We start from the raw sequence: 27,059 nt of genomic DNA, 5'->3' as shown, positions 1-27,059 counted from the left end.
TTATAAACACTCAAGGTCTTTGTGTTTCTTTCTTTTTTAAAAAAACATTTTTTTAAAAATAAATTTTATTTTATCAATTTCATATATACATTCACAATTATATGATCTCATAACTGTTATTAATAATATGTATTTACAACAATTTTTCCCTACTGTTGACAATATACTTGAAGATTGCTTTTTTATCATCACATAGATCCATCTTATCTTACAACGGTCCTACTTCTTCTTTCCTCCCTCCCTCTTTCCTTCCCTCGTTTCTTCTCTCCTACTCCCCTTCCTTCCCTCCCTCCTTCTCTCCTTCCCTCCTTCCTTCCCTCCTTTCTTTTCTCCTTCTCTCCTTCCTTTCCCCCTTCCTTTCCTCCTTCCTTCCCCCCTTCCTTCTCTCCTACATTCCCTCCTTCCTTCCCTCCTTTCTTCTCTCCTTCCTTCCCTCCTTCCTTTCCTCCTTTCTTCTCTCCTTCTCTCCTTCCTTCCCTCCTTCCTTCCCTCCTTGCTTCCCTCCCTCCTTCCTACCCCCCTTTCTTCTCTTTCTTCTCTCCTTCCTTCCTTCCTCCTCTCCTTTCCCTTCTCTCCTTCCCCTTCCTCCCCTTTACCCTTCCCCTCTTCTTCCCATTCCTCCCCTCTTTCCTACTCTTACATTCCCTCCCATTCTTCCTCTGCCTTTCCCTTTCTCCTATTCCTCTCCTTTCTCCTCTCCTTCCTATCTTTCCTTCTACTCCTCCCTCCATCCACTCTAACCGTTGTTGTATTTACATATTCTCCTCTTCAGAGGATGACCTGGTTCTCTTTTTCTTTTCTTTTTTTCCCTTATTTGAAAGTTATATAAAAAAGGCAAGATTTACAAAATACAAGATACAAAAATAGATAAAGCTCTTTACATATTTTCATCTCCCATTGCTCATCTCGCCTTACCTAGTATGAAACTAGGTTGCTAATTCCATGCAGGTAGTTATAACGGATTACCTATCAGCTTTTCAAGTTATTCCAACGTTGTGGTCTAATGGTGTTACTCAACGGTGAATTCTCACCTCTAATACATTTCTACTCTCATTTGTCCCTCTGTCTTTGTGTATTGTTTATTTGAGTTGTTGCTTAGATCGTTTTAAGTTAGTCAGCTATCTCCTTTTATATCTGAATCTTCACTGTCTCATCAAGCCATTTGTACAATTTCTCCCAGACTTTATAAAAGTCTGTGTCTTCTTTATCGTTAATCCGCATTGTCAATTTGTTCATTTCTGCTAATTCTAAGATTTTGTTCATCACCATTGTGCTAGTGGGGGCATTTTCACTCTTCCAGCACTGCGCGTAAGCGATCCTTGCCGCCGTCAAGATGTGGACGAGAAGGTATTGATTGGTTTTACATATTTTTTGATCTGTTATCCCTAATAGAAAGATTTCCGGCTTAAGACTTAATTTAATTGACATGATTTCATTCAGCCATCTTAGCGTTCGCTTCCAATACGTCTTAGCAACCGGACACGTCCACCACATGTGGTAGTACGTGCCCAGCGTTGTTTTGCATTTCCAGCATTTGGCTGATAATTTTGAGGAAATTTTTGCCAGTCTTGTCGGAGGGAGATGTCAGCGGTAGAACATTTTGTATATATTTTCTTTATAGGCCGTCGATTTCATCAATTTCAGGTTCCACTCCCATACCCTTTCCCAGTCATCCAGGTCAATTGTGTGGCCGATATTTTGGGCCCAGGTTACCATGACTTCTTTTACTCTTTCTGCTTCCATTTTTCGGATCAGCAAGCAGTTATATATTTTCGAGATTAATTTCTCGTCTGGTCCTATTAAGATTTTATCCAGTTCCTGGTCCTTGTCCTGAAAGCCAAATTGTGCTAGATCTGATTTGTATTTATTTTGTATTTGAAAGTATGGCCACCAATCAATATTTATTCCCATTTCAACCAAATTTTCCCTGGAATTTAGTCTATTTTGATCATCTAACAGCTGATTGTAAATAACATTTTTGTCAAAATTTATCAAATTTGGGTATATCAGGGCTTCCGTCGGGGATATCCATTTGGGTAGTTGGATATAAAATTTCCTTCTAATTTCCAGCCAATCCTTAATCAGTACCCCTCTTAAATGGTGTCTTCTAAAATAATTGTGGACTTTATTTCCCTCACACCATAAGTAATTGTCCCACCCGCATTGCAAGTTGTGGCCCTCTATCGTTAGGATTCTTTTGTTGGTTAACATTACCCACTCTTTTATCCACATTGTTGTTGCTGCTTGATGATATGCTTTCCATTCCGGTAGGCCCATTCCACCTTGCGCTCTTTTGTCTTGAAGATGCTTATATTTTATTCTAGGCTTTTTGCCATTCCACACAAAATTTCGTACCATTTTATCCAAATCGTTATAAAATTTTTCTCCTAATTTGACCGGTGCCGTTTGAAATAAATAGAGGATTTTTGGCAAGACATTCATCTTGATTACTGCGATTCTTCCCATCAATGATATTTGTAGCTTCGACCAATTTTTTAAATCTTTTTGGATGTTTCGTAATAGTTTATCATAGTTATCTTCTTTTATAGAAGAGCATTTCGCAGATAGCCAAATCCCTAAGTATTTGACATTTTTAGTTACCTTTAATTCCATTGCTTTCTCTAGTTCTTCTATCTGTTTTTTGGGAAAGTTCTTTATAATCATTTTTGTTTTTTCCTTATTTATTTTTAATCCGGCCACACGTCCAAAGTCCTCAATGTCCTTCATTAATTTCGGTCCTGAGATTAGAGGGTCTTCCACAATAAAGACCATGTCGTCCGCGAAGGCCTGTGTTTTATATTGTTCTTTTTTTATGGTCAAACCCCTAATTTCCTGATTTAATCTTATCTGATTTAGGAGAACCTCTAACGACATAATAAATAGTAATGGGGAGAGCGGACACCCTTGTCTAACACCCTTTCCGATTCGTACCCTCTCTGTTAGTTCTCCATTAATTATAATGTTTGCTGATTGCTGTGAATATATACTTTCTATAATCTTAATAAATTTGTCACCAAATTTCATCATTTTTAGTTGTGTGATTAAAAAATTCCAATCTAAGTTATCAAATGCTTTCTGCGCGTCGACAAAAATTAATGCTAATTGTTTCTCAGATCTTGTTTCGTAGAATTCCAAGGTATTAATTATTATTCTTGTATTGTTCCGAATGTGTCTTTTAGGGAGAAAGCCATTTTGGTCCGAATGGATATTTTGATTTAATATTATTTTTAATCTTTCCGCCAAAATTGATATGAAAATTTTGTAATCCGTGTTTAACAAGGATATAGGTCTATAGTTTTGAATTTTACTACTATCCGCCTCTTCCTTTGGTATTAGGGTAATGAAAGCTTCCCCCCATGATTTTGGAACCTTGCCGTTTTGTAGTGCCTCATTAAATAATTCTAATAATTTGTCTTCTACGGTATTTTGGAGTTTTTTATAGATTTCCGACGGAAGCCCATCTGGACCAGGTGTTTTATTGTTTTTTTGTTTTTGAATGGCCTTTTTCAATTCCTCTTGTGTAATTTCCTTATCAAGCATCTCTCTCATCTCCTCCGGCAAGACTGGAAGTTTCTGTTCTATTAGGTATTTTCTGATATCTTGTTCACTAATTTCGTCCGGTTCATATAGTTTCTTATAGTAGTTCTGTACAATCTTTTTCTTTTCCCCTATTTCCTGTTTCAAGTTCCCCTCCTCGTCGCTCAATTGTTTAATAGGTTTTTTTGCCTCATCTTTTCTTATTTTGTGGGCCAGCCATCTCCCGATTTTATTTGCATGTTCAAAATAGTTCTGCTTCATTCTCTTAATGTTTTGTGCTACTTCCTCTTGAGAAATCAGATTTATTTGGTGTTTAATTAACTCTCCTTTTTCCCTGTATTTAATATTGTCTGGCTCTTTCTGAATCAGCAGTTCTATCTCTCTTAATTCTTTGTTCAATGTATTAAGTTTTTCCCTATGCATTTTATTTCTTCTTGCTATATAGGCTATTGATGTTCCCCTCACGACTGCCTTCATCGTATCCCAGACGTTTTGTATTGATGTCTGCTCTTTACAGTTTTCTTTGAAAAAATATCCCAATTCCTTTTCTATTGATTGTACAAATTGTTTCTCTTGTAATATGTTCTGGTTTAATGACCACCTAGCTTTTATCCTTGTCTTTCCTTTCCATTGCCATAAGAGTGGATGATGGTCGGCCCACTTGTTTGTTGTTATTTCAATATTTACAGTATCCATAAGTAGTTCCGGGTTTGACCAGACCATATCGATACGGGACCAAGAATTATGTGGTTGAGAGTAGAATGTGTACTGTTGTATCTTGTCATTCATTGTTCGCCAGACATCATAGAGGTCTAGTTCCTTCACCATATAAAAAAAAATTTGTATGCCCTTTCACTTGCTCATGAAAAGACAGTGATTTATGAAGGAGAAAGAGTTTGTAAACAAACAGCTAGCTCCCTAGAAATCCTCTGCTAGAGAGAAAGCCGCAGAGAAGAAAATATGAGACATATCTCGTTTTCATTTTATAGTTCTCAGTAATATACTTGCTAGTATATACAGATAATAATTTTACATTGTCAGTTAATAGGCACAGAGAACATCAGTCTCTGAGTTTTCCATCTGGTTTGCAAAGTTATCTCCTCGTTTCTATCTTTGATGTGCATATCCTATCCTGAGGGAAAGGGCAAAAGTCATCTTTTTTGCTCAGCAACTTATCCAAGATAAAAAGTATTCCTTATTCATATCTAAATCACACTGGAAAGGAGGGGACAATAAAAAAGCGTCAGCACAACACTGCTTTCATCAACATGAAAATCTTAAATAAGTCAAAATGATGGAAGTATTAGATCCTGTAGATACCTCTGCCCACATGTAAGTTTAAAATTAACTTATCGGTCTATGACTTAGTTAAGACCATATTTCAAAGATATGAAGACTACTCAGATGCCACAATTGGTTTGGAATGTAGCTACACAAGTAGTTATGGATGTTCCTTTTTTGTCCATGTAACATTTCTATTCTCCAAGCTAGAGAAGATACTAGCTGGTTTCTGGGTGCAGTTCAACATATTCTGTCTTATTGAGCACTGAGTGGCCTAGGACTTGCAGGGCAGTTTTTCTCCTGTCATTTCTTCCTGTTCAATAAAATCTGTAAGGGTTGGCACATTTCACATCCCAATTGTAAAACATTTGTGAGACCTAGACAATATTTATGTATTTTATTTGTTAAATTTACTTGCCACCTCTCTCACTGTGGGGCTACTCCGTGCCTTCTTTGTAGCTGTATTGTCTTGTGCAACATCATTTCCCTGAGCTTCGTAGGACCCAGTGCTGTTGCGATTTTTGAAGCCATGGAAGTGTGACCCTTCCAATAGAGATAGGAGGGGTTCATTGATTTACTCACTGGTAGTTTATTGCTTATTGTTAACAATAGTTTTCAGTTGGTGAATTTCCAGGATGTTGGGCCATCTATTGCGATTCAAGGTACTAATTCTGACCTTTAAAGCGCTCCATGGCTTAGGCCCAGGGTACCTGCGAGACTATCTACTGCCACCGGTAGCCTCCCATCGTCCAGTGCGATCCCACAGAGTTGGCCTCTTCAGGGTGCTGTCGGCCAGACAGTGTCGGCTAGTGACCCCCAGGGGGAGAGCCTTCTCTGTGGGAGCGCCTTCCCTCTGGAATGAGCTGCCCCCGGAGCTTCGTGTAATCCCCAACCTCCGGTCCTTCCGACGTGCCCTAAAAAGTTGGCTTTTCCAGCAAGCCAGCCTGGTCTGAACAAAACAAAATAAATTATTTATTACTGTTAGTTTTAATTTGAATTCTTTTAAAAAAAATGTCATTGTCAATTTTAATTGGGTTTGGGATATCCTATTTAATCTCTTTTTAACTTTCGTATTATGTGTTTCTTTTAATGTTGTACACCGCCCTGAGTCCTTGGGAGAAGGGCGGCATATAAATCGAATAAACCTAAACCTAACTATCAGTTTTTGTATTTTATTACTTCTGTAGCTGTTTAAATCCTTACAGATTAAAGGCCAAACTTTCTTCAGTGGTTGAGGCAATTTAGAAATTGATAGATGAAAAATTCTCAGAGTATTTTATACTGATTTTGAATGAATCAGTAATAGATATACTATAAAACACATTAAATATTATATTTCTCATTATGTGTCGTTTTTTTTAGAATTGGCTTGATACTTCAAAGGAAATAAAGAAGCAAATTCGCAGTAAGTGCTCCAGTCATATTTCTTATTGTCACACCTCAGATAGTCCTTGATATATGACTGTTCATTTAACAATAATCTGGAATTACAATGTCATCAAGAAGAGTGCTTTACAGCTTGTAAGGTATTTCTGGTTGTCACATGATGTTCCATTAATAACCCCCACATGATTGTGATCTGGATGCTTGGCAACCTGTTCTGACAACTGGTTGCTAAGCGGTGCACGATCATGTGATCGCCATTTGCAATTTTTCTTGCTGGATTCTTCCCCAAAATCCTTCTCCTCTCTGGGGGCTGGGAGTTGAACTCTTTTGGTAGGGTGCAGAAATGGAGATGAACGAGTTATCTTCCATGCACTGGAAAACAAGCTCCCTCTTTGTTTCTTGGGGATGGCTGAAAGAGCTGCCTGCCAAAGGATTTCAGCTGCCATCTATGAATGACGGGGAGATAAGTCCTTTGGTGAGGCGTAAAAATGGGGCTGAAATCCTGAGTTTTTCTTTTTGTTTGTTTTTATTGCCTAAATACGAAAAACAGATGGCTCCCTTGTATGCTTTAAGGCTAAGATTGCACACTTAATTTTGTCAAACCTCCTTATGTAATGTAGCATTTTAAATAAAATGTATATAATAAAGCCACAAATTAATATAATAAAAATTTCAGAAGTTTATAATACTGTATTTATTAAATTTATAAGTATGTTAAGATTAATATTGTTAGAAATCTTCAGTGTGTGCAGTGTCAAATGATCTAGATCTTTCTAGAATAAGAAGAGTTAGATTAAATCTTTATCGGTATATATTGTCTTAGGTTCTGGTGAACTTTCCAAGTCAGTTGTTAGAAAAGTTCCTAGAAAAATCAGGCCATTGAAAAGCGAACAGATGCAAATACTTTATCAGCCTGGCACAATACGCCAAAGCTCATTTGGTAAAACTGCATAATCTAATCTGGTATTAGTAGTACAATGTCTGTTAATCCTCTTTTGATTTTCATATAAAGAAATTTTCTCCTTTGTAACTTTTGTGATTGGAACATACTTATCAAGTTGCCTGTTACCTTTCCTTTAGCTAAATACATTTCTTTCATTTTGGTATATTTTAGGTTTTTTTTTTAATTGTGAGCATTTTGTAAGAGTAGTGAGGCTGCTCACAAGGTGTTATGCAGACAAATAAACAATATGTACAGTGTTCCTTGTTGTCCATGCTTTTTGCCTCCTTTTTGTATATTTATGCATGTGGAAATGATGAAAAGGCTTTTGTGCATGTTTATAGTAGTTGTTTCACAGTCTCATTATCCACTGTTGTTCATCTGGAACAGAAGCGCTGCAAATGGGTGCCACCTGTACAGTCTGTTTTAATGATTTGCTTGTACAGCAGCTTCGGAGTTTTAATAATTCATTGTTCTGCATCTATACGGTTCATTATCAACCTTAGATAGATCAATCAAGTATTTTTAAGGTATTTGCATTATGAGAACAAATATTGCTGAAAAATAATGAAACAGATAAAATTAAAAAAAATTAAAAAATAGATATAAAAATATGGAGAGGTGGAGGGAGAAGTGAAATAAATTGGCTTCTTTTAATCATTAGCAATGATTTCCCTCTCTGATAATGACTGATATTCTGTTTTAGAGATGATCTTCAACTACAATGTCCTCCCATATGCCCTTGGTAAAAACGAAAGGAATAAGTGAACAATTTTAACTATTTTTAACAATTCCTCTAATAATCAATCACCATATAAAAATCAATATTGAAGTAGGCTAACATTCTCAGAATTGGCTCCCAAAGACATCCAATTTATGGAATCTCCTTTTTCTATTTCACCTGGCCCTGATGGATTGTCAGGAGATTTTATAAAGAATTTAAAGAAAGTTTAATACCTGAATTTTTATATTTATGCAATACTTTGCACCAAGGGGATCCTTTACTTTAGACTAGACTGGAAGCAATATAATATAATTTTGATCCTTAACTTGGACAAAGATTTCCAGGATTTGGCACCATATAGGTCCATTTCATTTCTTAACATGGACTGCAAACTGTACACTAAACTGTTAGCTAATCAATTGATTATAGGTAAAATTATTCTTATGGTTCCATTTGTCTTTATTTCAAGTTGAAATCCCCTCAAGAAATTCTTAAAATGTATGCAATATAGTAAAATTATTCTTCCCTATCTATTTGTTAATTAGATATATTAAAAGTTTTGATTATCTGGAAATACAATTTTAATATAAATATTAATTAACTATAAATTTGTATTAATTAAATATAAATATATATTTATGGACCAACTAAAGTTCAGATAAGATTTAATAGTTATGATTCAGATCCCATTACAAATTTAAGAGGTACCAATAGTGTTGATCTTTATCCCCTTTATTATCCAACCTAGCTATAGAAGTGTTGGCAATAGCATTTAGATCCAGTAATCAGATTTGTGGGATGAAAATGGGAGGTAAGACATAGCTTTTAAATCTATTTTCAGATTATATGATTTTGATTCTCTCAAATACTTCTTACTCAGACAGTTATACTAATAAGGAGTTAAAGAAATTTGTAGAGGTGCCAGGACAATAAGTTAATTTTCATAAATCACATCTGATGCTTTTTCATACAGTCCCAAAAATTCAAGTTTTCATACTGATCATAATTTTAATTATTCCAATTATATAAATATCAGTAATACCTATATATCTATATATCTATTGATATAAACCTATTAATAATAATTTAAAAAAAGTTATACACAGTACCAGCATGCAAGAAATTAAGAAAATAGAAATTGGGTTTCAAAATATTTCAATGTTTTAAATGAATTGCTGCAGTAAAGATGAAGACCCCACATGGCTTAACTTTTTATTTCAATGCCTTCCAGTGGTAATTTCAGTACAGGTTTTAAAACTTTGGGGTGGGGGGAAGAATACTTATGCCTTCATGCAAAATAATTTGAGAGTAAATACAAGGATTCTATACACAGTTCAGACACAGGGAGATGCATTAATCTAAAATGGTATGGGCAAAACAATTTAAAATCTGGCATATTAGCAATTTTACAATATATAAACAGTTTCTTTACAATATATAAACAGTTTCTTACAAAAGAGTTTCTCTCCCATCCTTAGTGTCTACATTTTTTTCTATTTGTGGATAAAAATGTTTACTTTGAATGTTTTCATTTTTTCTCCCATGTATTCTCTGGGGAATGTGTTAAATGTAGATTTGCCATGGCAGTTCACCTTTAATGTGAAGTTTTACCCACCTGACCCTTCACAATTAACAGAAGAAATCACCAGGTATGCTATTAAGCATTATTGAATGGAAATCCTACATTATTTAGGGTCTCTTGGAAAATCTGTAAAATATTACATTTCATAAGCCTAAAAAAATGGCAATTAAAAAAAAGCTGCTATCACTTTCCTCTGTGTTTGATTTGTAGTATTTTTCATAAATCTGGCATAGAAATGTATGTACAAATAATTACTGCAGATAAATGTCATTTAAGAAAAACTAATAATCTAATGGCGCTGTTTTTTACTGAAAAAAAGAATAAGTTAAAGCAAAAAAACAACAATATTGAATCCACCGCAGATATTCAAAATATAGATCATAACCTGGGCAAGTCAGGGAGGAAACACTATTGTAACTCTGACATTTCTATGGTTATGGTTAAAGGTGTGTGTGTGTGTAGTCTTAAAAAGTATACTACTTAAAAACTAGTAGTCAGAATAATTGCACTTCAGTATACTTTCCAGCTTTATATTAGAAATAGGTTTTATTTGGGGTTTTTTGCAGTTTTTAAAATATAACCTTTTTGTAATAAATAATTTCTGTGTTTGCAGATTGCTTTTGATGTAGATTTTTAAAATGTTAAAAATAGAGAAAAATTTAAAGCTTTTTATGGGAAAAATAAAAGGAAGGAGTATTATGAATGTTCACTAACTTGTGTTACATATAAAGTAAATAAGGGAATAGGATAAAAAGGAAACAAATAAATAAAATTTGTCAGACAATTATCATTGTTCTTTTTCCTAGGTACTTCCTTTGTTTGCAGCTTCGTCAGGATATTGCTTCTGGACGTCTACCATGCTCTTTTGTGACCCATGCTCTGCTTGGTTCATATACTTTACAAGCTGAACTAGGTGACTTTGATCCTGAGGAGCATGATAGTGGTTACATACAGGAATTCCAATTTGCACCTAATCAGACGAAAGAGTTGGAGGATAAAGTAGTGGAATTACACAAGACACACAGGTGCGTCATGTTCCAAGTATTTGTATGCATTTTTGTTTCCTTGTGGCAGATAATGCTCATGCAATTAAAAACAAAATCTATAACCCTAGGCTGTAGTCAGGCATTATGTAATATATCCTTGCCATTCTCTCATAAATAGGTAAATTAATCAAGAGATTGTTATTAATAGCATACAAATAAATAAAGAGAGAAAGGAAAAATAATGAAAATAATAAACTTCAATCATTCACTGAAGAAGTAAAAACAAGGGGAGAGAAGGAAATGAGCTTTAGAATAAAGTTTTGGGAGAAAGATCCCATAATATTTCTCATAGGACAAGTCTGTAATTAAGAACCAGTGGTAACAAAGTTTCAATTTGCAGGATACAACTAAACGTAACAGTCAAACATGGAAAAAAGTTCATAGGAACACAGGAACTTTAAAATGCAAGATATTTGTCAGCTTCCATATGATTATGAAATTATTTCTGAGTACCATTTAGAAATTTCAAAACAAAGATGACTAAAAACTAGGGATCCCCCCCCTTCTTGATTACATCAAAGAAACTCAACAGTACAAAAAATGTTCAATAATGCCGGGAATACTGTTTGAGACAAGAATCTTTATTACTTCATTAAGATTTTCATAAATCCTAATGAAATAGCTCTGGCTAGAGCTCTGCCTATTCTTCATCTTGAGAGATAATACAGTTTGAATCCCTCAAGAGCAAGTTCGGTTCTTTTTTTTTGCTTAAATAGTAGATGTTCGAAAAACACCAGAGCATTTCCCTTTATTGTTCGAGCTTTTAAAATTATCAAAATGTTGGTAACCAACTATCAGATATTGATTTAACACTTTTTTCTGGCATATCTGTTTCTACTCTGGTATGTTTTCACAAATGCAAAGACTGGAAGTGATTATATTTCATACTGGACTCTCCTTCAGCATGAATAATAAATGTTTGAGATGTTTAAAATGGATGGGATTCAAAGCAATGCTACCCCTTGCAAAAACTGGCCATATCTAGAAACAAAATACTGGCTTAAATAAACCATGGTCTGAGTAGCAAGGGCTATGTTTTTATATACTAATAAGAACACAACATAACATAATATTGATTTTTTAATATTTCTTTTCTAAATATTTGCAGGGGTTTGACTCCAGCACAAGCAGATTCCCAATTCATAGAAAATGCCAAGCGGCTATCCATGTATGGAGTGGATTTACATCATGCTAAGGTATTAGCCAACATTTTTATAGAAAATGAAATTTTATTTAGAAAATGTAATAGATTCATGTACTTAAAATACTTATTGTACAATATGCATGATATTGTTGTTTGTGAGGAAAAGAAGAGAGTGTTGTTGCTGGCAGCAAATCAGTCTGAAGGGAGATTTGATTAGAATACGGGAAGTAGATATGTGATTAGAATACGGGAAGTAGAATTCCTGGCAGATGTGTGAATCAATCTAAATCCATTATGTATCAGAGATGTATTCCTTGATATATTCCATTTCTCCTGCTTGAAAGACATTTGGATATTTGGAGAATAATTTGAAATCCAGAGTATATATTTTTAACATTTTTATTGTATATATGTCATTTCATGTTCACTTAGGCTTGTTTTAACCTAGATCTGTATCTTCTGAATGCCATTCTCTTGCCGCATTCACTACGCCAACATACACAAATGCAGAATTGCTGCTTCTTCCATGATCATACTATTGGGGGGAAATTACCTTTCCCAGTGCTGCTGCTTCTGTAGTAGATGGTAGATGTGAAAAGAGAAGTGATAGTATTTGCACATAATACCATTTCTAGTCCCAGATTCTGTAAGTTCTATCCAGAACTTATATTAGCCCGTTGCCATTTGAAAAGAAAAAAGAAAAAAAAAACTGAGCACTTGCCCTAAAGGAATATTTGTGAAGTTGCCAAACTGCTATTCACCCAGTACATTTAAAGGACCATTGTTAACTGTATTAATGAAAGACTATCATGCTGACAGTTTCACAACTAGGAATTTTTCCTTATTGTTTTCAACATATTGCTGCAGTTAGTACAATGGAGGAAATGGGGAAGTAGTGAACGTTCCAAAATGATCTGAAAAAGTAGGTGGGATGAATGAAAATTCCACAGAGAAAGTATTGTACACAACTTTTAGCATATAGCAGTGTGTGTGTGTTTGCTTTTGCCCTCTAAATTGCATCTATAAAATGCTTCATTGTAAAAGATTTATTGTAAAAAATGGGTTCTCCCATGCTTTCGTTTTAAAGCAGGATAGGTTTCCTCTACTAATAGGGAGACTACTAGCCAAATATCAAATATGACTTGAAATATTAAGTACAATACTGCATACTACAAAATTGAATAGATTAAACTATATGCAGATTATTAATCATTAAAACTTTTTAAAAATGTGTTTTGTTTCCATTCATATGATGGATTTCTATCTTCTGTGTACTATTTTGATATTCAGTATATCCAACTTTATATAACAAGGTAATGACTTATAATTTTACATTTCCTTCATTATCAACTGCCTATCTGTCTACTTCTGAAGTATTTTCTTAGATTCAGTATTGTTGCTCAGCTAAATTTCCATGACTTTTAATATAATCATCTGTATTCCTGCTGCCTTATTGTCTGTCTGCCTATGTGTATTCCTACTGTAATCAGGTTGAAAATGCTTTCATTCTTAATTTGATAGGATTCTGAAGGTGTGGACATCATGTTGGGGGTTTGTGCCAATGGGCTACTCATTTACAAAGACAGACTTCGAATAAATCGTTTTGCATGGCCCAAAATTTTGAAGATTTCTTATAAACGCAGTAATTTCTATATTAAAATCAGACCAACTGAAGTAAGTACTTGATATCATGATTTACATGCCAGAAATTGTATGAACACATGTCAGGTAGTTCAGTAGTTCATAGTGTGATATGTATCTGCTTGGTAAAGTGTTTTTTTTTTTAAAAAAAAAATCATACTAGATCTGTTGAAGACCCATAGTGCAAAGCAGCCATAGCTACCGAAAGGCTTCTTTCAGCTGGTGCATGGACTTCTTGGGATGCTCTCTATATTGAATATGTCTAAAAACATATTCTCCAACACTTTGATATTTCTACAGTATTTTGTTTTCTTGTTGCTTCATTTTCAGAATCATACACCAGTTCGAATCCATAAGTAATGAACAGTAACACATGTTTTTAAAGCATTTGGTGTTCACTAATAATTCATAAGCCATTAAAAAGATTCCAAATGCCATTCAAAAAAATTGTCCTACAAATGAATTAGTATAGAATCTAATCAATTGTAGACTTGCTTTTTGACACTTACCCAGATGTGTACTGTATGCAGCTCATTAAATCAGTGCAAAGCTTAATTATACAAAAATGAATGCATGTTTTTGCTCGAACATTAACTATAATAGGAAATAGAGACACTCTCATTTTCATTCTTAATTATGTCAGACCAGTTCCTACTTTGCAGCAATTTTGTCTTGTTTAGAAATAGATTTTCTGTATGTTAAATGTTATGGAAAAGACTTCCAAGAAAGCGTTTAGTTAGTCATCTGTACAGGTAATCCCCGGATTCCCTTAGCGAATGTTCGAACGTACGTGACAAGCGCCCCCTAGCATTTACGAACAAGGCCCAAAACTATGAATCTTGCAGCACCACGGCAGTTGTTTACCCTTACGAACAACTGCAGAGGCTCTGCAACATTTATCCTGCATATTGCTGGCCAAAATGGATTCGAGGTTTGATCCAGCCCACTGAAGGCCCGTTTGAGCATCTAGAGGCCTCGCCTGGCATGTTGCTGGCCAAAATGGAGCTTCTGAGGGGCAGATCCAGCCCTCTGATGCTCCATTCAGCCTTCCGCATGCTTCCCCCGGCCCATTGCAGGCTGAAATGGAGCCTGCACGGGGGCAGATTTGGCCCTCAGAAGCTGCATTTTGAATGGCAACCTATGAGGAGACTACTTGCTAGATCTTCACAAGGTAAGTGACCAGCGCAGCAGGTTGCAGGGGGGGAGGGAAGCATTGTGGGGAGTATGAGGTATTTCAGTGGGTTGGGGAGGCCTTAGGTGGTCTTAGGCAGATGGCCTGTTCCATCAGTACCCCCCTCCCCCCTGGCCTTCCCCACCCTGAAATATCTCATGTGCATTTAACGAGCCTCACATTCGATTAGTGAATGCGTGGGCAAAAGGAGGGAGTGATCTCGTTCAAGGTAGAATATTCACTTCCACGAATCCTTGGGTTACGAATGGAATGGGCAGACTCCATTACATTCGTAACTTGTTTATATTATGTTTGAATTGTAGCCTCTGAGTGAGGCATTTGAGCTCTGGTTTAGGGTTAATTAAATTGCATTCTAAGATGGTAGTGACAATAATGGTGATGATGTGATTTTTATAGTTAACTCAAAGCAGTGAACATATCCAATACTCCTGCCTCTTTTCCCCACAACAACAACTTTGAGAAGTGGATTGGACTAAGAGAGGGTGACTGGGTGAAAGTCACCTGGCCTAGAAATCTCCTGGTTTCTAGCCCAGCATCTTAACCACTGCACCAAGTGACTGAAAATGATTACATTAAGTTTAAGAGTAAATGAAATCAAATGAACCCACTTTTATGATCATATTGTTGTAATTTTGTGTTTTTAACTTTTTACGTGGGGACTGCTTGGGGGAGTGTATGAGTATGCGTGATTCGGAGGACCTGCCGGGAGTTGCGGAGACCACGGGGGTGGTTGAGGGGACCAGAGACACGGGAGAGGGTCGGGGTATTGCGGTCGTAACAGGGAGGGGCAGATACGGCGGGGACTTTAGGGCAGGCCATTACCGGGGAAGGAGGGTTTGCTACATTACAGAGATCCCTCCTTCCGGCCCTAGGAGTCCCACTCCAAGACCAGATGGTGCAAGTAGTCAGGACCCTGGTCTCAGGCTGTTGTCGCTAAATGCCAGGTCTGTTGTACATAAAGCTCCTCTCGTCCGGGACTTAATTTTAGACGAGAGGGCAGACCTGGCATGTATTACTGAAACCTGGCTGCGCCCAGAGGGAGGAGTCCCCCTTGTAGAGCTGTGCCCAGAAGGATTTCAGGTGCTGCATCAGCCGAGAGCCCAGGGAAGGGGTGGGGGTGTGGCCGCTGTTATCCGAGAGTCGTTAGTTCCTCGTAGGGTCCCTGCTCCGGAGATTGTCGGGTGTGAGTCTTTGCTGTTAAAGTTGGACCTCAAGGGTCAAGTGGGTCTGCTGCTAACGTACCTGCCTCCCAACAGCGTTGCAGCAGCCCTCCCCTCGCTCCTCGAGTCGGTAGCCGAGCTGGCAATTGAGTTCCCTAGGTTGATGGTCCTGGGGGACTTTAATTTGCCGTCGCTCGGCGAAAACTCTGATGGGGCGCAGGAGTTCATGGCTTCCATGACAGCCATGGGCTTGACCCAAGTAATTCGGGGCCCAACCCATTCAGCGGGACACATGCTTGACCTCGTATTTCTCTCGGAGCAGTGGATTTGTGATCTTGGTCTGAGGGGGAGTGACATCATACCCCTGTCGTGGTCAGACCATTACCTACTGAGGCTCGACTTCCGGAGGCCAAACCCCCACTGTAGGGAGGAGGAACCGACCAGGTGGTTCCGCCCCAGGCGTCTTATGGAGCCGTCAAGGTTCCAGACAGAGCTTGGGGTTATTCCTGACACTTTCGCCCACAGTCCGGTGGAGACTCTGGCTGCTGCGTGGCACTCGGCAGCGTCGGAGGCCCTCGACCGGATTGCGCCACTGCGGCTCCTCCGAGGCGGCGGATCCCGGAGACCCCCTTGGTTTACCGAGGAACTCCGGGAGATGAAGCGCCGGAGGAGATGCCTAGAGCACCGTTGGAGGTCCGATAAGTCCGAACCGAACCGGGCAATGGTAACCGCCTGCACCAGGGAATACACCAGGGCACTTAGGGCAGCAAAAAGATCGCATATAGCCACCCTGGTAGCATCCGCTGAGTCCCGTCCAGCCGCCCTGTTTAGGATAACCCGCTCCCTACTGAACAAAAGGGAGGCGGGGGAACCCTTGCAGGGCAGAGCTGAAGAATATGCCCAATTCTTAGCGGACAAAATTGCTCGGTTTCGGTCGGACTTGGACTCCACCCCTGCAGTTCCAGCCGAGGCGCAAGGGGACCAAGTAGAACAGCTCTGGGTTGAGTTTCAGGACGTTACCCCCGGGGATGTGGACAAGGCCATGAGAGCTGTAAGTACCTCCACCTGCGTCCTGGATCCGTGTCCCTCATGGCTGGTTACTAACTGCAGTGAGGTGACACGAGGCTGGATCCAGGCGGTTGTAACCGCCTCCCTTCGGGAGGGGAACTTCCCCGCCACACTGAAAGCGGCGGTGGTGAGACCCCTCCTGAAGAAACCATCCTTGGATCCAGCTGTTCTTAATAGCTATCGTCCAGTCTCCAACCTTCCATTTCTGGGGAAGGTTGTTGAGAAGGTGGTGGCCTTCCAGCTCCAACGGTCCTTGGAGGAAGCAAACTACCTAGACCCCTCCAGTCAGGCTTCAGGCCCGGTTACAGCACAGAAACCGCTTTGGTCGCATTGATGGATGATCTCTGGAGAGCCAGAGATGAAGGACGTTCCTCCATCCTGGTCCTCCTTGACCTCTCAGCGGCTTTCGATACCATCGACCATGGTATCCTTCTGCGACGACTGCGGGAGGTGGGAGTGGGAGGCACCGTGCTACGGTGGTTCTCCTCCTACCTCTCGGACAGGTCGCAGTCGGTGTTAGTGGGGGGGCAGAGATCGTCCCCTAGGCCCCTAAATTATGGGGTGCCTCAGGGCTCGGTCTTATCCCCCCTACTATTCAACATCTACATGAAACCGCTGGGAGAGATCATCCGCAGGCACGGGATTAGATACCATCAATATGCGGACGATACTCAATTGTATCTGTCCGCCCCGTGCCAACTCAATGAAGCGGTGGACGTGATGTGCCGGGGCCTTGAGGCCGTCATGGACTGGATGAGGGTTAACAAGCTTGTGCTCAACCCAGAAAAGACCGAGTGGCTGTTGTGTTTCCCTCCCAAAGATTTGGCTACTGTTCCACCACTCAGGCTGGGGGGTCAAATTTTATACCCCTCAGAGAGGGTTCGCAACTTGGGAGTCCTCCTGGATCCACAGCTGTCATTTGACCACCACTTAACGGCTGTGACCAGGGGGGCGTTCGCCCAGGTTCGCCTGGTGCGCCAGTTGCGACCCTACCTGAATCGGGAGGCTCTCACAACAGTCACTCGGGCCCTTGTGACCTCTAGGCTGGAATACTGCAATGTGCTCTACATGGGGCTGCCCTTGAAGAGCATCCGGCGACTTCAGCTAGTGCAGAATGCAGCCGCGCGAGTGATTGCGGGTGCACCCCGATTCACCCGCATTACACCTATCCTCCGCGAGCTGCGCTGGCTACCTGTTGATCTCCGGATGCGCTTCAAGGTGCTATTAATCACCCATAAAGCCCTACATGGCAGTGGATCTGGATACTTGAGAGACCGCCTTCTGCCAATTACATCCCTGCGACCGATAAGATCCCATAGATTAGGCCTCCTCCGCATTCCATCGGCCAGCCAGTGTCGGCTGGCAACTACAAGGAGGAGGGCCTTCTCAGCAGTAGCCCCGACCCTTTGGAACGAGCTCCCCGTGGAGATTCGTACCCTCTCCACCGTCCAGGCCTTCCGCATAGCCTTGAAGAACTGGCTCGCCCGTCAGGCCTGGGGATAGGATAGTTGCCCCTCCCGAATGATGAATGTATGTTGTTTGCTATTTTATTACATGTTGTCCTACTGTCTGTATTCCCCCCCTTCCCAGTTTTTGTGTGAGCCGCCCTGAGTCCCCTCAGGGAAAAGGGCGGCCTACAAATTCTAATAAAATTCTAAATTCTAAAATTCTAAATGCTAAAAAAAATTAATTCCCACTGATTTAGTTTGATAGATACAGTATGTACAATTGGAGCTCTAATCTTAATTTTTTTAAAGTAAAATTTAGTTTGCATATGAAACTCAACAAAAATAAACATTTTTTTTACAAAATTTATAGTGCTTATTGAAGGAAAGCAATGTATGGAAAGTTGTCAGTGGGATCCCAGGAACCAGCCAGTAAAGACATCCAAATATTTATAAATATCAGGGAGGGGTGTTCTTTATTTTCTGTAACTATTAGTATCTGTAATTGAGGGAAATAATGAAAATGAATCATAATACAAAATATAATATGAGGTCTAAACAGTTAGCTAGCACAAATGGTTTTCAAAAATCATAATCTGATTGTATTAATTTTTTTTCAGCTGGAGCAGTTTGAGAGTACTATTGGCTTTAAGCTGTCAAATCATAGGGCTGCAAAACGATTATGGAAGGTTTGTGTGGAGCATCATACTTTTTATAGGTAAAACTTACATTTTTAATTAATGGGTTTTATGTTTTTGAGGAAAAGTTTTAAATATGAAAATAGCTTTTGATAAATGAGCTTCCTTTTAGCCTGCGACAAAAATACACATTCCTTATAACTTTGTGTATGTCCCATGTGCAGTTTGATTTGGTCTTAATTTATTCCCTTGGTCTATCATGACATGGTGTCACAGTGTAACCTATTAAAAATAACAAAACAAAAGGCCCCTAGCTTTTTCCCTTAAGCTATATGCTGGTTTTTTCTCCTAAAATATTGTTATGATACAATAAATGATAAGTTGATTATTTATTTAGCCATCTGTAATATGATAACAGTGGGCCCCATCATGGTTGTTTGCAAAATGTTTATGCTAGGCAATCTGTAACATATAGATAGATACCTAGGGCATCAATTAGTAAAATAGACAATAAATGACTCAATAAATAGAATGAAAGGTTTCTAGTAAAAATAGATTTTTGTTTTGAATCCTAATATTCTCCCATCTTTAAGCACATTGTTTTCAATATTGTTTGCCTTCATTATAGTAGATTCTCTATGTTTCTGTTGATAAAATGTAGGCTGTAATAATTTAGCTATGGTAATATAGAATATTTTGTTAGAGGGGAATTTGCCTTAGAAAGAATTTTGAGTGAAAACAACATTGCCTTATTATTCCAGTTTTCCCTGCAGACAGAAAGTGCTGCTACTGTTCATTGGCTTTTTGACCTGCAAACCACGTCTCCTTTTTGCTTTCCAGTGAAAGCTTCAGCTGACAAATTATTGGACTCAAGAACTAGATTTATCTCAGACTTCTTTTTTCTTCTACTGGGAATTCATTTTTACCTGCTATTTGTTTTTCTTATCATCTAAAAATGTTAGTTTGTCCAGTTTACTTTTATTTTTAATTAATAATTAATGTCATTCACATATACACTCTATAGCCTGCTTGCAATTTCAGTCACTGGGGTTTGATTATACACTTTATGGAAGACTGCCCTTATTTATGAACAAGAACTCCCAAGCACAAAATGCAACACATATGTTTGTTGGAGCTAAGTGATCATGTTAAGCTTATTTGCTACATCTGTTCTACAGGAGTTAGGTTGTTTTCATTCTAATTTAAGGAGCTAGTTTTAGCCTCTAAAACCTTAAGTGGTTTAAGACAAGGTTATCTGAAAGAGCATGCCTATTGATACCAAACTGCCCAGCATATGGGGCTCTGTTTTCATTCATTCCTGAAAATGATTTCACTGGGGAGGAAAATTGAATGGTGCTGGGTGATTGCAACTCACAGCTGTGTGCAAATAAAACTAATACCTGCATTTGTGCATTCTGTTGATTAGAATCTCATTCCGTTGTATTTAAAAGCCTGCTCAGGGTGGCAGAAAATACTGGGACCTTGAAAGAAATAATGCTAAAGACTTTTTGATTCAATCCTTATACAAGAATAATCCAGAAACCAACAAATTTTTATTAGAGATGGAAGACAGAAAAAAAACCCTAATACTAGGAAAAAGGAGAGTAAACTGCACAAAATGCAGAAAAACTATTGTCATGTATTAGTATCTTCTGGTATCACCATTTTAATTACAGCATTGACAGTCTTCAAATTTGTCAGAAAAATGTTCTAGAATGATTTTTTTCCATTTGGAAACATTGGTAATCTTTTATTGGAAAGACACAAGGCTCTGCAAGTAATGGCTTGGTATGGAGGAGAAGTTAATGCTCTTTATGAGGCTTTAACATATCTAACAGATCCTAAATAATTTATTTTGCATTCCGTTTATTATCAGGTAGTTTTTATATTTGATACATTATACTTACAGCTGTGTGAAAAAGTCCTGCACGCTTTCAGTTTTAAGCTGTATTTACATGTTTAATCAACTTTTCACTCATAGAAACCACACAAAATTACTACTTTGATGAAAATTTCTGTAGTTGGATTGAGATGCATAATTTTTATTAATATAACCAAAGTCTTTTTAAGGTTTTGAGTGAGTTTATGTGCTAAAACAAACACAACGAATTTTCGAGAATGTTAGGCTCGAAAGTAGCCAATCAGCAGCGAGCTTTGGCTGACCAATCAAAATGCACAGAGGCTAAATCTATGAGCCAATGAATGTTGTCATATTCTCTGACTATAAATAGGCATGAAAAGCATTGAGAAATTTAATTTAGCTCTGGCTGTGGGCAAGGATGAAGGCCTTTGCTTTCACCAGTACTGAGCAGCGGCATCACATCATTGTGCATCATGAAGAGGTTACTCCTGTACAGAAATAGCCAAGAGAGTGAAATGCCATCACACCACAGTGAGCAGAGTAGTTGAAAAATACCAAATAACTGGTTCAGTTGATGACAGGCTCCGCTCTGGAAGACCAAGAAAGTCGACAAAACGGCATGATCGGGCTCTGTGATGCATTTCAGTGGCTGACAGGAAGCTCACCTCACCTCAAATTACAAGAATTTGGGGTGAAACATGTGATGTAAAAGTGTGCACAAGCACAGTGCGTATCAGACCCTGCTAGAGGGCTCAAAGGCTGCAGGGCTCGAAGTAAACCTTTGCTCACAGACGCTCACTGCTCTCGTTGATGTGGGTAGGCCAATAAGTATGCCGAGGGAACCAACAAACAGTGGGCCAAGGTCATCTTCAGTGATGAGAGCAATTTCTACTTGACTGGGAATCAGTGCAATAAGTATGTCAGAAGATTTCCAGCTGAAGAATTTAGGCCGTACTGTGAAGCAGATAGATTCAGGCACATGATGATCTGGGGCTGTATCCCTACTTCTGGTATTGGTTGGATACAAATTGTACAGGGAATCATGAATTCCAAACAGTATATTGAAGTCATGGAAAAGACCATGCTTCCTTCAGCTCAGTAACTTGTAGGGAAGGACTTTTACTTCCAGGATGACAACGCTCCTTGTCATCGAGCCAAGTACGTCCAGCAGTGAATGAAGAAGTATGGTGTTCGACTTCTGGATTGGCCAGCTCAGAGCCTGGATTTGAACCCAATTGAGAACTTGTGGACCATGCTTGGTTACGAAATAAGCAAGAAACATCCGAAGATCAAGCAGGAGCTGATTGAATCCATTATTGCAGCCTGGCACCACATTGTCACCAAAGATCACGTGCAAAGGCTTATAGTCTCTGCCAAAGCGATGCCGCCTGGTGATAAGCAATAAGGGCTGGCCAATTTCATATTAGTAACCATGTTTGTTTACCTAAATGGTCCTTTTCAGGGTCACAAACAATAAAAATGTTAACAAAACACTAGCATTGGCCTTAGTAATTGCAACACGTAATTTGGATATGCATCAGTTAATCTGTTTTCATAGTCATTGTAAGCATGCATTGTAAACTACATTGTAAGCATGCAAGAAAATTCACAATCCCCATCCAAACATCACCAAATCACAAAAAGCTTATGCTTTTCACTTAAAAACCACCAGTATTTATTTAAATATAACAATATTTGCATAGCAGTTAGCATAAAATATCATAAAATCAATGGCCTATCCCAAAAATGTCATAAACTGTAAACCATAAAGTGTGCAGGACTTTTTCACACAGCTGTATATATTAGTTGAATTCTGGATTGAAAATATGTCATTCTGAGATTGCATACCTTTTTTCCAAAATTGCCCATTTTGTGGCTGATTCTACATTTTTGATAGTATAAAAGAATTATATTAATGCTAAGGATTACATTAATGCTAGTTAAATTGTGGTTTACTGAACTCAGTTGCAACCAACAACTCTTATCACTAAATAAAGTAGTTGCTAGGAGGAAAATCATGTGACTAGACTGTGTTCATTTGCCTGTTTTTCCCCCACTCCCCAAATTGGAGGTAACTAGAGGTGCTGGAAGAACTTTCACAAAACTGACAAGACTAATCAATTTCACACTTTCAGTTTTTCTTTGTTTTGGAATGCTCATTGCAGCAATGGGATAATTAGGAAGAAGTAAATTAATGTTTGCATTTAATTTCATTGGAGGGTAAGGAATTACAAGAGAATAAAGAGGCACATGATGGGGAATGCACATTGGAAGTAGTGTACTGATGCCAGCATATTATGCAAAGAGCCTGATTTATTTCCCACTCTCCAATCTCTCTGATTTGCAAGAGAGGAATGCTCAGGAACAGGTGAGATTGCCTACAGAAATTGATGTGTTTTCCTTCTCCCTCTTGTGGATCAGAGAGCTTGGAGTAAGGGATTATTAGAGAAGAAGCTGGCACATTATGGGGAATTGTGACATGCTCACAACTGCCAATGCCACTATATTGCTTTCAATGCATGCCTTCTTACTCTGTTATAATCCCATCCTTTCAATCTTTGCTCTGCAAGGAGCAAAAAACAAGTCAGGCACAAGAAAGCACTGAATGCAGGGGTGGTCACCACTGTTCCCTCTAAGGTGCGTGGGTGCGTGGCCGCGCAGGGGGCAACAAAACACAGCGCAGCAGTTTCTAACTGCCGCGCAGTGATCTTTAGCATGATGGACTTTAGTCTGCAGGCAGCTAGGAGGCTTCTGTCAGCTGGGCCGGGATACTATAGTGCCTGGACACACCCAGAGGAGGGCGGGCCTTTGGCCAACAGAAATGTGGCCGCCTAGGGTTACGATTGGGCTCCCTCCGTCGGCGTGTGGCTGATTGACAGGGAAGCCGTTCCCTCCTGGATCAAAGTTACTGAAGAGGGAAGCGGTGGCAGCAGCAATGGCAGCAGCCAACTCTCCACGGGACATGCAGAGCAGTTTGTCAGCTAAGCTCCCATGGCTGGCTGGGCTCCCCGCAGTTGGTTCCGTTTCCGAGATGCAGGTGTATGGGAGGCGCTTGCCATGCAAGCAAGTGGAAACCCATGCCGGGTGTGCACATGTTGTCTGAATCCAGCCTCTGCATTCGGAGCATTGGGGCTCGAGGTTTTTTTCGCAGGAAGGGGGAGCCAAGCTGGTGCTCTGCAGATTTTATTTGATTTTAGAAAAAGAAAATAAAGGCTTCTTGGTCCACCTGGACCGGAAAGTCAAAATCCGGAAAATTAACCTTGTTTAGGAAAGTTTTGCGCTGATGGAAAAATAGTGTTTTCCAGTGAAAGTTTTTTTCCCTATTTTTCCTTGTTTGCTTTTTTGGCCTCTATTCCTTCTCTTCTCTCTTTTTTTCTTTCTTCCTGTTTTCTTTCCTTTTTCTTTCCTTCCTTCCTTCTTTCTTCCATTTCTCTTTCTCTCTCTTTATTTTTTCTGCCTTTTTCTTATCCTCCCACCCTCCTCTCCCCTTTCTTTTTCTCTTTCTCCTCTTTCCTTTTTTGTCTCTGTCTCCCTCTCCCTTCCTTCCTTCCTTCCTTCCTTCCTTCCTTCCTCCCTCCCTCCCTCCCTCCCTCCCTCCCTCCCTCCCTCCCTCCCTCCCTCCCTCCAATCCTCTCCCCTCTTTGTTTGTTTCTTTAAGTGCCCCAATTGCTAATCTACATCAGTTGGTAATTTATTCATAACTTGCTAATATCACTGCAGACTGTTGGATAGTAAGGGGAAAGTATAGTCCTCAACTTACAACAGTTCACTTAATGACTAAAGCTACATCAGCACTGAAAAAAATAAATTATAGCTGTTCTTCACACTTATGACCATTGCAGCATCCCCATGGCCACATGATCAAAATTTGGATCTTTGGCAACTGTCTCATATTTATGATGGTTGCAGTGTCCTGGGGTCACCTTTTGCAACCTTCTGCCAAGGAAAGTCAGCAGGAAAGTCAGGTTGACTTAACAACCAGGTTACTGATTTAACCGCAGTGATTCACTTAACTGTAGCAAGAAAGGTTGTAAAATGGGGCAAAACTCACTTAACAAATGTCTCACTTAGCAATAGAAACTTTGGGCTCAATTATGTCCGTAGATTGAGGACTACCTGTATAGGGAGATTTCTTTACTTAATGGATATTTACATGGTAGAATTGAGTTTCAAATAACACTGATTTCGTTGTCTTGAGTGACATCTATGAAAAAGATTCAGGTGCTCAGGCATGAAAATGTGCTGCTCAAACACTATACTTTTCTGCTCACACTGAAAAAAAATTAGAGGGAACATTGGTGGTCACATGAATGAGGGATGCTGCACAGGTTGTAAATGTATGCATTATTCTTGAAGTTTTTTTTTTCCAGAACTGTTGTAATTTCAGTCATTGAACACAGCAATTGGTGAGGACTATCTGTATTCAATCTAGTGACTGACTAATGCTTTGGATTATATCAGTTCTAATCTTTTTTCCCCTGAATATAATTAACATGGGGAATAAGCTTACTGACACTAGTGTGCAATCTACCCATAGAAACTGCCTTCCAGACAATACATAAATAAATAAATATTCATAACAGTAGTTTTATTGCTACAACATATTAGGGTAGAAATCTTGGTTTTCTAACTTTAAATGCTATTGAATTACAACTTTCATCATACCACATATTTAGCTGGCAGGAGCTGCTGAGAATTGTATTTCAGTACCTGTGAAGATTTTAAGATTTCATAGCCCTAAATAAACTTCTTTGGTCCTAGATGATGTAAAAATGACTTTCCATGAGGCAATGATTAGCAAGCGAAGATAGATAAGGCTGCTGATGGGATCAGGCATATCAATGGACTGTCTTAGGACTGTGATGGCAAACCTATTGTACGTGTGCCGGACATTATTTCAGTTTCCGGTGCGCATACGCGCACTGGCCAGCTGGTCTTCACATGCACATACACACCGTGTGGCTGCTTTTCCAATTTCCGGCATACACGCTCCCGTTTTGGCACTTGGTGCTGAAAATGTTCACCACTACTGTTCTAGGAAGAGCTATTCTCACTTGTGGAAATGCCAGACACTTATCTATAAAGCCACTAACAATTGTGTCTGATCCAATTGTACCAAATTTTATTCTGAAGCACCAAATTACACTTTGCTTTAGCTTAAAGCCTGCATTAAGAAAAATGTCTTCTAAAATCAAAGAGAAACTAAAAATTTGCAGGAATTTAGTTCTTAATAAACTGCACTAGTATTACAGTCAATTTTGGAGCCTGGTATACATTTTTTTAAATGTACACACACCAGCAAAATGTTGGAAGTGGTTAACTTTTTAATAAAATAAATGCATAGTGTGTGTCCTATCTCACGCTGTATATGCAACAGAAGTGTTCTTAATGAAAGCTTAGTATCTAAGCTTTCATTAAGTGATTATGGTCACCCGACGAAACAGGAACTATTCTAATTTTCACTCCATGCACATTTTTATGTCTGCTTTCTGGGACACCTGTGAGATTTCAAGGACGTTTTCCTGTAATGGCCCAATCACTTTCTAATGACCTTTCCTACAAGCAATGTAGTTGTTTTTTAACTGAACAATGTTCTTTGTTGGTTAATGAATTGCAAATTAATGTCTTTAAAATTTCTGGTTTTTCTGCAGTGATTTTTTATTTTTATTTTTTGGTGACATTTTCACATTAAACATCTTGTATAAAGAAACACCCAAGCATTTTTCATTCTTACTCTAAATAGGGACAAAAGCATGTTTCTAACAATGCCAATTGTTCTAGGTCCCCTACTATTTTATATTGCCTTCTTACAACTGATGCCATTATGCAGAAAATCCAAAGAAGTTCAAATCTTGACTTAACAGTATTACATTCATAGTTTCTTTTAGAAAAAATAAAACTGGAAAATGATCTACTAGGCCATTGCTGTGACTTCAGCATTTGGAAGATAAAATCACTTATATTAACTTGGAGTTGGACACCAGCTGGGCAAATCCAGCTGAGATAACAGGTTTATTTCTGGAATTATCTGGATTGTTTTCAGCATATGACTGCTAAGAAAATAAGGCAGTATCATCTGCATTGTTAGCTTTGCCATCTGTTGATTAGTTCCTTGCTCTACCAGGTTGGTGAAAACACCCAGGGAACTGATAGGAACTGGATGTAGGTAGTGGTATATGCCCTCTATTTTGAAAAAGGTGATGGTAATAACCTGTCCTTGGGTAATCATCATCTAATCCAACTATTTTATAAAACTGTTGACAACTGCCCTGGATGAAATAGGCTATCTGGATCTACTATTTAGTTAAGAATCAGGCCCAAGTGGACAATCAAAACAGGACTGGTTGCTTTTTTTGATATTTGACAGAATGTGGAAAGAGGTAGTAAAATTATCTTGATCTTCCTTGACCTCTG

The 27,059-nt window shown here is 38.8% G+C and overlaps 1 protein-coding gene across 6 annotated transcripts in view; it reads left to right on the top strand.

Annotated features, from left to right (window-relative positions):
- Window positions 1-27,059, top strand: part of EPB41L2 (erythrocyte membrane protein band 4.1 like 2) — a 115,910-nt gene that overhangs the window by 62,812 nt on the left and 26,039 nt on the right. For all 6 annotated transcript variants that reach the window (XM_032215375.1, XM_032215374.1, XM_032215373.1 and 3 more), the window contains exons 5-10: window positions 6,181-6,223; window positions 9,442-9,517; window positions 10,257-10,475; window positions 11,605-11,692; window positions 13,162-13,314; window positions 18,767-18,864. In XM_032215375.1, coding sequence (XP_032071266.1) covers window positions 6,181-6,223; window positions 9,442-9,517; window positions 10,257-10,475; window positions 11,605-11,692; window positions 13,162-13,314; window positions 18,767-18,864 — 677 coding nt within the window. The remainder of the gene's footprint in view (window positions 1-6,180; window positions 6,224-9,441; window positions 9,518-10,256; window positions 10,476-11,604; window positions 11,693-13,161; window positions 13,315-18,766; window positions 18,865-27,059) is intronic.

The sequence above is a fragment of the Thamnophis elegans genome, chromosome 4 (assembly GCF_009769535.1).
Source record: "Thamnophis elegans isolate rThaEle1 chromosome 4, rThaEle1.pri, whole genome shotgun sequence".
NCBI classification, from domain to species: Eukaryota; Metazoa; Chordata; class Lepidosauria; order Squamata; family Colubridae; genus Thamnophis; species Thamnophis elegans.
Note: the sequence above shows the minus strand (reverse complement) of the source record. Positions and strands in the feature narration are given on the sequence as shown.